Below are 14,903 nucleotides of genomic sequence, written 5' to 3' on the forward strand. Positions count from 1 at the left end.
GATAGATAGATAGATAGATAGATAGATAGATAGATAGATAGATAGATAGATAGATAGATAGAAAGATAGATAGATAGATAGATAGATAGATAGATAGAAAGAAAGAAAGAAAGATAGATAGATAGATAGATAGATAGATAGATAGATAGATAGATAGATAGATAGATAGATAGATAGATAGATAGATAGATAGATAGATAGATAGAAAGAAAGAAAGATAGATAGATAGATAGATAGAAAGAAAGAAAGATAGATAGATAGATAGATAGATAGATAGATAGATAGATAGATAGATAGATAGATAGATAGATAGATAGATAGATAGATAGATAGATAGATAGATAGATAGATAGATAGATAGATAGATAGGAAGAGATACCTACTTAAACTAAAGAAGAGAATGAAACCAGTAAATTTGGAAGAAAATAGAAAAGCAGTCAAATCAAAGCTACATTTAAAATACTGTATAAATGTTTTGTGGTGACGCATGAAGGGTTGGAAAAAAAGACAAAGAAAAGATGAAGAAATAGAAAAAAGTTTGAAAACAATGAAGAAACAGCAGAAGTGAGGCTGTTTTACTCAACCACACGTTAGGGTTAATTAGGTAGAAATTGTCAAACCAAAGTGTGGAAAATGCTCTGAATCAATAAAGGACAGAAGAGGAGAGGAGAGAAAATAGGTTTTATTTAGAGGTAAACATCAAACACACCAGAAAAGAGTGAAACAGAAACAAAGAAAATGCCAAGAAGAAATGAACAGTGGTGAAGGCATTCAGCAGCTCTGAGAGAAGAAATACAAGTCAAATGACAGTAAGAAGTGAAATAAGGTAAGATTAGACAAGAGAAGAGTCGCAGAGGACAAATGATCTTAGGCACAGCTCTATCTACAGTATAATGAGGAGAGTAAAAGCCTTTAACCCTAAATATGCAAGGTCTTTAACCCTAAATATGTTCAGTTAAAGGCAACAGCGACACACTGCTTAGTTTGAATGTAAAACAGTGAGTTAAAGCAGATCAGAAAAATAAAACAAGTACAAAAGAAAGCTACAGAAAAAGAAACTAAACTGTATTAGTGAGGATTTAAAAAGAACAGAAAAGCAAAGATTAAAGAAAGCTCTGCAAAGTCAAAAAAGGTATGGATACGGGATAAGAAAAGATGGCTGTATTTTGAGCTAAAAATGTGAGAGGTAGATTGTTAGACAGGCTAAAAAAACAAACAAATTCCAATGAAGTCCAGACAAACATTAGTTCTGCGCTTGTAATAATGATACCAGTGTCACAGCTGTGTCTCAGTCGGTAACTAAACAATGTTGATACATTGTTCACACACACACACGCGCACACACACGCACACACACACGCACACACACGCACACACACACACACACACACACACTCAAACTGAGATTTAGTAAATAGCTATCATTATAAATAAATCATTTAGTACTATACAAATGTTTTTGTACAGTTTGACCCGTGAAAGTTGAAAAATCCCAGATAGTACTCAGAAAAAAATCAGTCTCACAGTATTTACCACCTACAACCCCTTCTGTAGTGTGAGCAAACATCTTTAAATAAAGAAAACAGTAATCCCTCAAAGGTTTTTAAGCAACTGTCTTACATGACATCCTCCTCCAGGTGCTAAGTATTCATTGGTAGAATTAGTCCTACAGTATTTACAACTTCAGTTTGTTTAGTCTCTCAAGGAGAGGATGGTGATGGAAACAGGAGGTAAAACCATTTCCACTTTTACAATTTTTTAGGATCTCATCATCTGTCCTGCAGTATTCATGGATCAGCCAGTCCCAGAGTTCAAGAGGGATGTCACCCCTGCCCCCACCAGATGTCTCAGTACGGGGTAAAGCGATTATATCCTCCTCTGTACAAACTTGCCTGTTGACAGAAGCAGGTGTGAGTGAAGACTGTGGAGCATGTAACAAAATAGCTTTCAACAGATGCTGTGTGTTTTTACTCACCATTGTACCAACTCCATATGTTGTTGTTGGTCCAACTGAGTGGTGATAGGGATCAGCAGCTGTGGCGTAGACCCGTCCATATCTGCTCAAAAACACGAGAAGAATAATTTAAACTCAGAAACCTTAGACTAACTTCCCACCCACTTCATGTCTTAACCCTCCTGTTATGTTGCGGGTCAAATTGACCCTTTTTAAAGTCTATTTTAGGTAATATATGCCTTCCAAACCAGCTTAATGCAGCATAAAAATATGGGCAGCATGTGACAGAAGAGGCGTCGTGTTAATTTATCAACATCACTTCCTAAAAAACTAAAAATTCAAAATGTCAAATAAAATAAACAAAAATCTATGTCATGTAAAACTATTGTATTTATATTTAGGTCTTTCCAATGTACATTAAAAAAGTTTTAACATCAATTTTAATGAAAAACGAGTGAGTTATCCTTATTGAACCATGATTTGTGAGAATTAAAGAACACCAATGCACTAAATCTTGATTTAAATGGTTAGTAATTTAGTTATTAATGAGATTTTAAAAAATGTGTATTGGGTTTTTTGGGGGTTCTGACACTTTTTGATAATTGAATATGCCCCAGGTCAAACTGACCCAGGAACTTTATTGCTGTTCTAGAGAAACGAACATAACAGGAGGATTAAAAGACGTATACGTAATACTTCTATATTGTCCCGTAAGAAGTTAAAGGAGAGTTGTTGCCCTGAAAACATTGGTGTAAAAACTACATGTGAGGACTGTGTGTGATGCCTACCCATCACTGAAAGTTGCTGTTGCAGCTGATGCTGATTGAGCCACTCTGTAAGCTGCAGGGTATCCTCCCTGTGCCGAAAAAAATCAAATAACATGAATAAAGATGTCCCACTTCAAGTGACTTCAGGGAGAAGTGTAGGAAATGAGAATAGACTTACATAAACTTCTGCTCCATACAGTCCGTCCTGATAGACAACCCTGAGGAAAGTGAGTAAATACAGTATCAAACGGTTAAGCAGTGAATAGGATAAGTGTAGAACAGCCAGTTGCACTTGGTAGCAGGGTTTTACCCGGGATAGGCAGGTACAGTGCCAGGTGTGGCAGCAGCTGAGCGGATGGTGTTGTAGACAGCTCGACCTCGACCGCGCAGAGCAGAGCCCCTGTAGGCCAAGGTGGGAGCTGCTACAGGATACGGGAAGCTGGCTACTAATGAGGGGGGAAGAGAAAAAATACAGTTAAAATGCAAAAAAAACACAATAATTGTGATTTTACGGTAATAAGAGCTCAGTGTTATAAAGAACTTACCTGTATAGAGCTCTGGTGCATACATCGCCCCCATCATAGGGTTGATCTTCCATCCAGAAGCTACAGAAAAATAGAAAGTAAGTCTGTGAAGTTTCTCAGTCATCCAGGTCTAAACATTACTGGTTTAATCCAATGGTAACTTGACTAGGTTGGACTTCAACAATTTCAAGTTACCTTTGGATCAAAGGAGAATGAGAGTGAGATTCTCACACAGCAGATATAAACAGAAGCCTCCTAGAGCCAGTTCACAATCTTAGTACAATGCACTGATATGAAAGAGGTTCGTCGTACTTGAAAGTTCACCATTCACGAGGGGCGTCTGGGGCTTCTTGGTGACTACTCTTGCAGTTGCGTTGTTAACCTGGGGAGACACAGAGCACAGAAAAATATCAATAAAAGATAATCATGCACAATATTTAGAAGGAAACCTAAAACCAGTTGGACATTCTTCCTCACCTCAATCTTTCTCCCCTCCACAATTGTTCCGTTCAGCTTTTCTCTCGCTCGATCAGCCTCAGCTGCACTTTCGAAGGTGACAAACCCAAAGCCCTGCAAGTCAACAAAGTCATACTCCATTCTGTATTTCAAACATGATGTTTCAGACATGATGATATTTCTGTGAGGCTCACCTTTGAACCCCTCTCATTGAAGATAATTTCTACATCAAGGATCTTCCCAAATTGCTGAAATTATCAAAAAGGAGACCACGTGAGTTCAGTTTGGTTCATGGACGACTGGATATAAATGCATTGTGATGCAGATAGAAATCAAAGAAATCATACCCCAAACATCTGGCGGAGGTCTGGGTCTCTGAACCGAAACGGGATGTTGGATACATGGAGGCGTTTTGGCTGGGCCTTACCTGACCCCTCCTCCTCACTTCCACTTCCTGCTCCACCTCCTGATGATACTGACACGCTCAGAGACTGGGGGTCGGAGGTCACAGAGACCAAAGCATCCTCCTGACAGTAAGAAAGTATGGAAACAGAAGGAGGAGGAAGAGAGGAAGCATGCATGTTGATAGAAGAAGAATGGACAGAAAGGAAGTGGACGTGAGGGAACAAACAAAAACAGAAGGATGGAAAACAAAGATAGAAACAGAAGAGTATGAATGAATAGAATAGATGTGAAGATAAAAGAAGGGAAAGGGCATCAGTAGGAAAGAAAAGACAGAAGATAGAGGGGATAATAAAGTGAATTCAAAAATTAGATTCATCAGAGTATGTCATGAATGCTCTAAAAGTTCAGTTACTTAAGCATCACATCATTAGGCAAAGATCATTTTCATAAAGTGATTCAAACCAAAGAGCATTCAGCAACCAGTGATCCCTCTCAGGCACTGTACAATATCAATATATATTAAAGTATCTTAAACTACAACTCATCATCAAGTTGTTGCAAACAGAGTTAATTAAAGTTTAATCTCCCCTCAGAAGATGAGGAAGACTGTGACTTAGTGCCAAGTTGCTTACTCACATTATTTAAGTAGTTGTGATATTCTGTAAATTCACATAAAACTTCCTTCATATGTAATTCATCAGAAATTAACCATGCAGGAAAAAAATCAAGGCCTAAAGTGGCAAAACCGAAACATTCACTGACCCACAATGCACCACGATGCTAGTGAGTGCACGTGTATGTGTGTACGTGTAGATCAACCATTGCAAGAATAGAAATGTTAAAGAAATGTTTTTAAGACAGATGAATGAGTCCAAACCAGAAAGGGAAAGTGAATAAAGTCTGCAAGGAAAATAGTACAAAAAGCTTCAGCACTGAGAGCAAGAAAATGAGCAGAGTGCATTGGAAAGAAAAAGAAACATCAGAAGCAGAGGGGGAAAAAATCTGGGAAATTACTGATATGTGCCAAAAAAAATGTAGTTTTGTATGCAGAAGTGAAGACTTGATTATTAGCATTCTAGTACCAAGAGGCAAATATTTGAAAGGCCTCAATGCAGCAGTGAAGAGTAAAATGAAATTAAACAATGCAAATAAGGTGCGCACAAAGCTTGAAAAGGGTGATGGGGAGGAAGGCAAGGGGGGCAGAGATCAAAACTAAACGTTCCAACAAGGTCAGTCTGGGGTCACGGTGCTGCTTTTCTGCCAAGGGTTAAAGGTAATTTGTCAAGGGGCATAATTAATAAGTTTGAGATAGACAGAAAAAGAGACACATTCATGAAGGAGAGTAATTTACACACATAAACTCACACAGGCCACTGGATTACACTACACTGGCTTGCTGTAGCTCAGTACTGATGACAGCAGACTATCACGTCCACGCACACACACACACACACACGCACACACACACCACAGACAGGCCACAGTGGAGGGGAGACAGGGAGAGAGGGTTGAGTTGGTGGTGTCATGTCACGATGCAGAATAGTGTTTCTGGACCTGAGCGATATTTCAGGGGGGAAAAGGGGGTCATCTGGTCAGCCTCCCCCTTTGACCCCCTCCCTCCATGGCGGCGTCTCAACTTTCCCCACACGAAAATCAGCGCGGACCCAAGTTTGTCAGGGGCTCTAGTAATAAAATATATAGATGGGGCCACAAAACACCATTTATAAGAGGAGATAAGGAAATAGGTAGGTAGGTAGGAGCAGGACAAAGAGCTGACCTGCCACAAAGATCAGACTAAACACCTCTGTCCTTGCCCTGCCTGACATAGATTTGATTAGTGTGTGTCAAAGCTTAACAGCACTGCAAAAAAGAAGTTACATCATATTTCAGTTGTATTGTTTCCATTAAAGAGATTTATCTGCTGATAAAATATTTCAACCTATTTTCAAACAAAGTCACATTTCCATGAATTTTGTGGAAGTCCAGAGTCATGCTACGATGTTCACACAGACAATGCTAATATGCTGATAACTAGCAAGTGAAATGTTAACCATTTTAAAAGTTGGGAATTTTAACAAGCTAAAAGGTAGTTTAATGTGTTAGCTTTTTTACATTTTTACAGATCTTAATTCAGCATGAAAGCATTATAACAAGCTATAACTTCTATTATGATGTTATAATTTTAAACAAACATTCTGAATCTTAGTTATTTATTTATTTATTTAAGCATTAAGACATGCTAAATCTTATTCATCATTATTATATCATTCGGACATGTTAAACCTAGTTTTTTTTTGTATTTTACGAAAGTGAATAGTTTTATCACTTTAGCTCAGATTTTCTAGTTAATTGTATGCTAACAATTTTGACCTGGTAATACATAGCAATTTTCAGAGCAACCTATCAGATAGTTGTTTGCACTTTTCACTCAAAGCAGGTTGAAATGATCTTACAGTCCCTGTTCTCAATTTTGAGACTTTTTTAATATGGATCGCCGTTTGTAAAGTTGTGCACACTGAAAATAGCAGCAACATTTCTTCACATTTAGCTCCAAAACGTCATAACAATGTAGAGTGAATTTTTAAAAGTCTTTTTTTAAATCACATTTAGAGATTTGTTGTTAGATTCCAAAGTTAAATCTAAAGCTAAATGTTAAAGTAAATCTAAATGTTAAATGTTAAATCTAAATGTTAAATGTTGCTCCGCGATCCTAAATATTTAGCTGAAATGCAGCAGTGTGAATTTGCATATCAGCTAAATATTTAGGATCACAGAGCAACATTTAATATTTATATTTAACATTTGACATTTATATTTAACATTCATATTTATATTTAATATTTATATTTATATTTAACATGTATATTTATTGTTGAACATTTAGATTTATATTTGGATTTAACAAAATTTTAACTTAATATATATTTTTCACAACAAAATTAAATGTAAAGAAGATCACAAGTATTCCCCTATATGTGATTTTAAAAATTGACTTTTAAAAATTCACTCTACATCATTTTGGAGCTAAATGTGGAGAAATGTTACTTTTATTTTCAGTGTGCACAACATTACAATATGGTAACAGGACTCTTTTTAGTGTTAAAAACTGCTAGGACAAAAATAAACACAACTCTTTTATTAAGATACAATTCCTTTGTATTCTATTACAAATACCAAAGTTAACTTTTCACTCACAAGAGTCACAAGAATCACAAAACCATTAAATACAATTGAATGTCATGTTGTTTGTATTCTCTCCTAGTTTGAAGCTGTCAATATAAACTCAACACTACACAGCCATAGTCTTGAAAGGTTATCTGTTTTATTGGTGGCTAAATAAGACACAGGGGAAAAGGAAAGCGGGGATTTATTTTCATCAACAAATCCCCTCTCAGCTGTCCCCAGTCTCCGCTGTAGTGTGAGCTGCATTCCCGTACATGGACCGCACAGTGGAAGTGGGGCTCTAAATATAGAGGGAAACTCTATCTGGCCATGTTCTGTGATAGGACATATGACATATGGATGTACTACCTGTGGCAGCAGGGCCTCTAGTCACTTTTAACTTGGAGATCATATTTAACTGGGGCATGAAGTCCTGTATTAAATGTGTTCTTACCGGGTTACTGGATGTCAGAACGTCAGCACCGTCATGCTGAACACCCTGATAGACTCTGAGCTGAGGATGTTCCGCATACTCTGCACTGGCATGGGCAGAGCTAAAGTCAAGAGGTGGTAGTCTACCAGCAGATGTTGGTGGGCCTTGACCTGGAGGAGGGTAGGAGGGAGGAGGGGCGTAGACCTGGGACAGGGCGGGGTCACCGCTGCCGGGGCCGGCCTCCTGTGAGGGGCCTCCCTGAGGAGAGAGAGAAAGAAAAAGAAAAAAAAAAGAGAGAGAGAGAGAGAGAGAGAGAGAGAGAGAGAGAGAGAGAGAGAGATCACATGTCAGACGTGTAAACAAACTGACCGTCATGTTTGTATTGTTAGAACTTTTTCACAATAATGAATTGTTGTGATTGACATGACTGACCCTTTGCTCCCCAACATGAGTTTGATATCTCATGTTACTCTGAAGATTCAGCTAATAGTGCAAAATACAGTACACAATTAAAAGTAACCTCATAGGTTAACTTAAGTATTTAGACACCAAACAGAGTGTCAGAGCATGAAAGGCTGCCCTACCCTTACAAGATGCAAACTTTCAGTGATTCACAAACTGATGCATCAGTAGCTAACCTCCAATCATATCATGTAAAGTACCTTAAAATCACTTCTATGTATGATGTTCTTTTTTTGACATTCTAGAGCAGGGGTTCTCAAAGTGTGGGTCGAGACCCCCTAGGGGTCATTTTTGTTTATTTACCTTTTTTTCTTATGTTTATCTTCCTTTTGGTTTGTACTGTTTATTGTTATTATTGCTTTATCATTATTATTGTATTTTGTATTTATTTATTTATTCTTCTCCTTGTTGGTCTTGTATTACTTATATATAATTTGTTAACTTGTGGTGAACGCAAAAAAAAATACGGAAAAAATGCAATAAATAAAGTTGAATGACAAAAATATAAAAATAGTAAATTTTACCCATTTATAGTAAAAAAAAAAAAAGAAATCGACAAAAAATAGACTCTAAACATGAAATAAAACCTTGAAAATAGAAACTGTAATGAGTTTTCTGCCTTACTTTTTGCCAGATGACTCCTAAGTTTAGGGTTAGTAAACTGTTAATTATCAAAAGCATCAGTAGCTGCAGGTTAATTCATAAAGGAGCAGGAAACACAGCCACATGCTTATATAGTAGGCTCATTTTCAGCAGACCAGCTAAATGAAGCCACATTAAATCCCTTTGAGGGACAGTGGGGGTTGCGAGTCTTATAAACCTATATTTTGGGGGCTGAAAAGTTTGGGAACCACAGTTCTAGAGAATTAATAGCAAAGAAGATAACTGAAAAAATACACTTAGTGTAAAGATATATCATTTTGCAGCTCTCTGACAGACAACAAGTTTCAGTTTAAATGACAGAACTTATGACTTAAAAATAAAGAGATGAGTTGAAGATAGCCTATTTCAGTCAAATCACTTAATAAGAACAAGCACATGTAATCCCTTCAAGTAAGGCACAGAGAAGCAGAGCTGAGAAATGTTAATGTGAGATCTTAACTGATCTGAACTACACATAAACAGAGGTACAAAAAATCCTTACCATCCTTTATACAAGTAAACTATCCAGTTAAGAGCTAAAGCATTGTCTTACCTCTTCACAGCATTCCTGGATCTCTGCTGCATTGTCCAACAACTGCAGCATGTTTTAATGCCAGCTGACCACCCGCCTACTGCACCATAAGTTCTACTCATCCACCAATCACACCAAATGATTGCCAGAGCTAAAAATCCAGGAAGGGGGGCACACACCAGCTGTGGTCATCTGTAACTGTCAATCACATTAACTGCCTTCACTTTAAACACCCATGAACACACGTCAGCCCACATGGCAGACCGAGCTCTTCCCCCTAGATGAAGTATTCATGAATGTAAATGCTCCTTCAGTTGCAAGTTGGGTACACCATGCTAAAGGTCGACTCTAAGAATATCACTTTGGGAGGAGAACATGGTTTTATTACTTTCACTGGAACATGTTTTAATCAATACATCCGAGCCTACTTCCCTTTGTGCCATGTGAATATGCCTGGTTGACTTTAAACTAAACAGGAGTTTACAACTAAATGGATGGTTTGTTTTCAGTAATGAGTGACACATGGTGAATTATCAGTCGCTATTTAACATCAAAAACCTGCTGGACTATATCTCTTATGTCATTATACTAGTGGTATTTCTGTGATTGAGGGAAAAAGAAAAATACAGAACAAAAAGTCTGTTTTTTTTTTACAGATTCTGTGATTCTGAGCTCTTTTAAATCCCTTCTTAAAACATACTTTTATCAAAGAGCCTTCCCAGATTTTATCTGAATTTTATTTGACTTTATTTTATTTTAACCGTCTTAAGAAATATATTTTAAAAGAATTGTATCCCTTTGGAGCTCTTTTAGGGTAATTTTATGTCTTTTAAAATGTGTTTTATTTCTTTATCTTGACTTGTGTGCTTTTATGATCTGCCGGTTTTATTTTGCTGCCCATGTAAAGCACTTTGTAAACTGTTTTTTGAAAAGTGCTCTACAAATAAAATTATTATTATTATACATTCTGGCACCCTCTGTGAACAAAGTGATACCCCTCCGCTTTGTAGATCATGTCCTGTGCTCAGATCTGTCTTTATAGTCAAACATTTCACTCAGGGTAAATCTTTTTTTGTGGAAAATGTTTCTTCAATGTGGTTTCAATTGTTTTGTTTGCCCCCTCCCCCCTATCAGAATTTACAGGCATAACCAATCTTGTTGTCTCAATCTTGTTGCTGATGGTCTCCTTTGTTTCTGTAGGTCATAAACAGGCAACATTGCTATTATAAATATGTTTCATGACCAGTTAAAAATTCCTCACAGAATCTTTAAATGATAAATTCTCAGCTATATAGTCTAAATCCACCTGGAACATTTGAAGAGTTAATTTGCAAAAACAGATAACTCACTTTTAAAAAATTAAAAAAATGTTTCAAAAAACATTTTTTCTATTACTAGCTTTAGGTATTATCGATCAGTTGAAGTTGGGTGGCTTTTACCAAGACAAATTGACATTACTAATTAGCGGTATCTTAAAAATGTAACTTTATTAAAAATGTATATTAAAAGGAAACTTGTTTTTTTTTAATTTATAAAAACGGTGATATCTGTTTTTGCAAATGAACTCTTCATTTATAACTTTAATTTACAGTTTAATACAGTGGATGTAAAGCTACAGCCAGAAGTTAGTTTGATTAGCTTAGTGAATAAAGACTACAAACAGGAGAAATCAGCTACCTTAGCTTGCAGTTTTTACTCTTTGCTTTTATGTAGATTGAATAAATTAAATATGATTATGAAACAGTTAGAGCTTTGAAGATGTGAGAAGGTGTATTGGCTTAGATCTTGACATTTTCCCCATTGTTTACAGTGTCTGGGCTAAGCTAAGCTAACTGGTTACTACTACTCCTAAATGTACTTCCAAAGTATTCTTTTAATCTATCTGGCCTTTTCTGGCTTAATGTTCTCAGCTTCACTTAATCGAAGGCTCACAGAAGTTCTTCAATCACTGCATCTTAACAGACTGATTAACGCATATCCATGCATTGCCATATGAGCAAAATGCCACAAGTTTGTCACCCAACTTTGGGACTTAGAGGGATTTATTTTAATTGCAACTTAGCTGCTGCACTTAGAGGAGTGAAATTAGAGATATGTAGATTCAGATTGTACAATCAAGAAGGAATTAGAGTTAGAAATAGTGATAGCAGGTCAACTTATAAAACCTCAAACAAAGAAGTCTGGCTGGCAGTTCTAAAGTATCTAAGCATGCTAAGCTTTGCTAATCACAAAACTCAAGGTAAGGGAGGAGAATAGTAATACATTGTAGTTCTCATGTATTTGTTAATCAGCCAAGTCTCCTGACCTGATGATGGTGCTAGATGCAGAAACAAGGAATCACTCAAAGTTTTGTAATTCATCCTTTGGGCAACTTTAAGCTTTACAAAAGTGTATGCCGATCAGTACAGCAGTTGAATATATACTATAAACCTCATGGTGGTTCAACAACAAATGTTAAGTGGGTCATCCTCTTGATACAATGGATTTCTACATAATTTTGAAGAAACCCATCCAACATTTGATCAAATATTCAAGTTTCAGAGGCAAACTTGTTAACTAGGTAGATGTCGGCTGTGGTGCTCGCAAGGCTCAAACTGTTTTCCCCTATAATTCAAGATTCAGGACCCCCTTGAAATGCTGCATCTCAAGGGGCTGTCCTATAATAAATAAATTACAAATATTCAAGCAATCTAATATATATCACATTTAGGCAGTTATCTTGTTTGATTGTGTAATCGTTTCTTATTCTGGAAAGCATAAAGCTGGAATCCCTGTGGTTTTGACTCTCCTCAAAGTGTCAGTCCAGCTATTCATAGCGGTATAATCTCGTGCTGGATCAGTTTCCCAGACATATCAAAACAACATGCCTGTATTGTGTCCCATTTATACACAGAAACAACCAATGTGTGACTATCTTTACACTTCAGACAGATAATCTAAGTGACATATGAGTGAAGATCACACAATCAGTCTGATATCACTTCCAGTCTCTCTCTCCTGCTTTACATTCCCACACACTGTAACTACCAGCCACTGTGCCTGATTCAGTATCACAGCGTCAGCAGGCGTACAGACACTGTGTCCCCTCACTCCTCCTTACAGGCTTTTTCGAAAGCCATTTGCTCCCTCTTTCTCTCGTCTCCTTCCCCAGCTGTCAGCTTGGTGTCAGAGGTCAACGGCTCAGAGCCAGGTGCCTGCTAGGACAGCTGCCACAGGATTTACACACAGACAGCGACGCTAACTGCAGATGTGGCCTTTGAGTGCTGATGACTGAGTTTCAAATGTTAGCTGACACGTGGCTTGATTAAATGTTGCAAGATAAACCTTTTTTTCACAGATGAACTCTAAATCTTACTTTTTTTTTTTTTTACTTTGATGTTTTGAAAAATATGTTTGACTTTTATCAGATGTTTGATAGTGAAGAAAAAAGTTAAAACGACAGACAGAAGGCAGAGATCAACATTTGACAGAGTCCCAAGAGTCCAGATTTCAAAACCACCCTCCTCAAACAGATGCTTTGTATCAATCATACAGAAATTCTGAGAAAAAATAACTACTTAGTACTCAGTACTTGAAATTTTAAAAAATGATGGGAGTTAAAAGTTAACACAAAAAAGTGTTAACAATGCCATGAAACAGCTGAAATTGTCAACATTTAAATGCACAACAGGCAGGTTTCACACCTATTTTAAGTAGAGTTTACTGCAGGCAACAAGATAGGTGACAGAATCTCCTCCAGTGATTATCTGCTCAGAGGAGGAGTGCTAAAAATACAGCTGGTGTGAAGCACAGAGACAAGGTAGACACATACCAGATGCACTGTGGCACTAATGGTATGTCAGGGACACTTAAACAAGCACGCACACACACACACACACACACACACACACACACACACACACACACACACACACACACACACGCACACACGCACACACACATACACACACATAACAACTGCTGGCATCACTGATACAAGTGGACTAAAGATAACCCTAATGTGTCCTTACTTTAAAATAAATAAGAACTTCCACAGCCTTAGTACTTCACCATGCTCCAACTGGGCCTCCTTAAATCTTTCCCATACTTAAACTTTTAAATCCTAATAAAAATACATCACTAACCATATTAATGTATGTAATAGTAATAGGTGACACGTTTAAATAAGAACATATTGGTCCTTCTGTTTCTTCAAGGTGTAATATCACTAACAGGGAGCAGGTTTTTGTGATGTTTTATTTGCTGAACTAAAATTAATTTCTACCTCATGAGATAAGTTTATTGTGGACAGAATGAGATGGAAGAGAGGTAAATGCATCATATATACAATATTTAAATTAACAAAAAATGCTTAAGAAAACGTCCTTGTAAGCTTTACAGATCCATCTGTGTAATCGTAGTATGCAAATTCATTTTTCTCTTTAGTTTACTGTAATTGTTTTTTATCTTTGGTTCATTTAATTTGGTCTTATTGAAAAAAATTAGCATGTTAACATGGGGATTTTTTTTGTTTGCTATAAACATTTCCGGTATTTTACTATTCATTAGTTGAGAGAGACTTTACCTGAACTATGCTGGGGTAGCATGTGGTTGTCTGTGGGTAGACGGGGAGTCCATAAGGCTGGAGAATCACAGTGGGTGAGGAGAGCATAGCCCAAAAGCCACACACAAGGAGACAAGGAACGTTGGATTATAAGGAGGAGAAGGAAAAGCACAGCAGGGGAAAGGTTGATATGCACACAGAATAGGCAGCCAGGCTGGGGAAAAGAGGAAAAATCAGAAAAAATCCCAACAAGAGAAAAAAGGAGATCCAAGAGGGTGAGGGGAAGTAACGTTAAGACTGCATAAGTTTGCAGATAAGTCAAAGAAGAAAACAAGAATAAGTCCAAAAAAACAAGTGAGATCCTGTCCAGAAAAGACAGGATATAGAGCAGTGAAACAGAAAGCAAATGAGCTTCTGTGTGTCCATCCGTTGATCATGCGGGCTGACAGACAGAAACACATGCTCAAGGGGTCCCATTTCAGAGTTGTATAAATAGTCACCCATGTACTCTCTTTTAGTTTACCACCTTACCACCTTTACTCTTTGACATGCAAGACTTCTTACTGCTTGTACACACTTGTACAATAACACCATATAAAACTGTGGTTTGGTGTGATAAAAAAAAGGCCTTAATATAACAGAGATTATTTTGACTCCTATGTACTATGAAGTCTTACATCAGTTTCTTGTGAATAATAATTTGAATGATGTTTATGAAAAGTGCAATGGAAAGTGTTGTAAGCAACTTATCATGCAATTTTTATCATCTCGACCCCTGTCTGATAGAATAAACAGTTGTCATAAATCAAAGTGACTGTACCTGACAAGGAACCTTGGACGGAATTAGCAATTGAGCCAACCCTTGAGCTGTAAGATGTTGTTTACTGTGCCTTTTAACCCTCCTGTTATACGATACGATGTACTTTATTGTCCCCGTAGGGAAATTTGTCTTTGACATCAGTGCTGCACGTTACCTGCTCCTACAAAAATCACCACAATGACACAAGAACACATAAATAAATA

General features: G+C 37.1%; 1 protein-coding gene across 1 annotated transcript; it reads right to left on the bottom strand.

The window, feature by feature from the left end:
• Positions 1 to 1,405: 1,405 nt before the first annotated feature.
• rbfox1l (RNA binding fox-1 homolog 1, like) lies at positions 1,406 to 9,427 on the bottom strand. The gene is made up of 12 exons (XM_034698220.1): positions 9,359 to 9,427; positions 7,723 to 7,959; positions 4,049 to 4,228; positions 3,896 to 3,949; positions 3,723 to 3,815; positions 3,558 to 3,627; positions 3,267 to 3,326; positions 3,032 to 3,167; positions 2,900 to 2,939; positions 2,743 to 2,810; positions 1,976 to 2,057; positions 1,406 to 1,892 (listed from the first exon to the last, which is right to left on the bottom strand). The coding sequence occupies exons 1-12, from the start codon at positions 9,407 to 9,409 to the stop codon at positions 1,848 to 1,850; spliced, it is 1,116 nt and encodes a 371-aa protein (XP_034554111.1). The 5' UTR covers positions 9,410 to 9,427; the 3' UTR covers positions 1,406 to 1,847.
• Positions 9,428 to 14,903: the final 5,476 nt, after the last annotated feature.

The sequence above is a fragment of the Notolabrus celidotus genome, chromosome 12, assembly GCF_009762535.1.
Source record: "Notolabrus celidotus isolate fNotCel1 chromosome 12, fNotCel1.pri, whole genome shotgun sequence".
In the NCBI taxonomy this organism is placed as follows: Eukaryota; Metazoa; Chordata; class Actinopteri; order Labriformes; family Labridae; genus Notolabrus; species Notolabrus celidotus.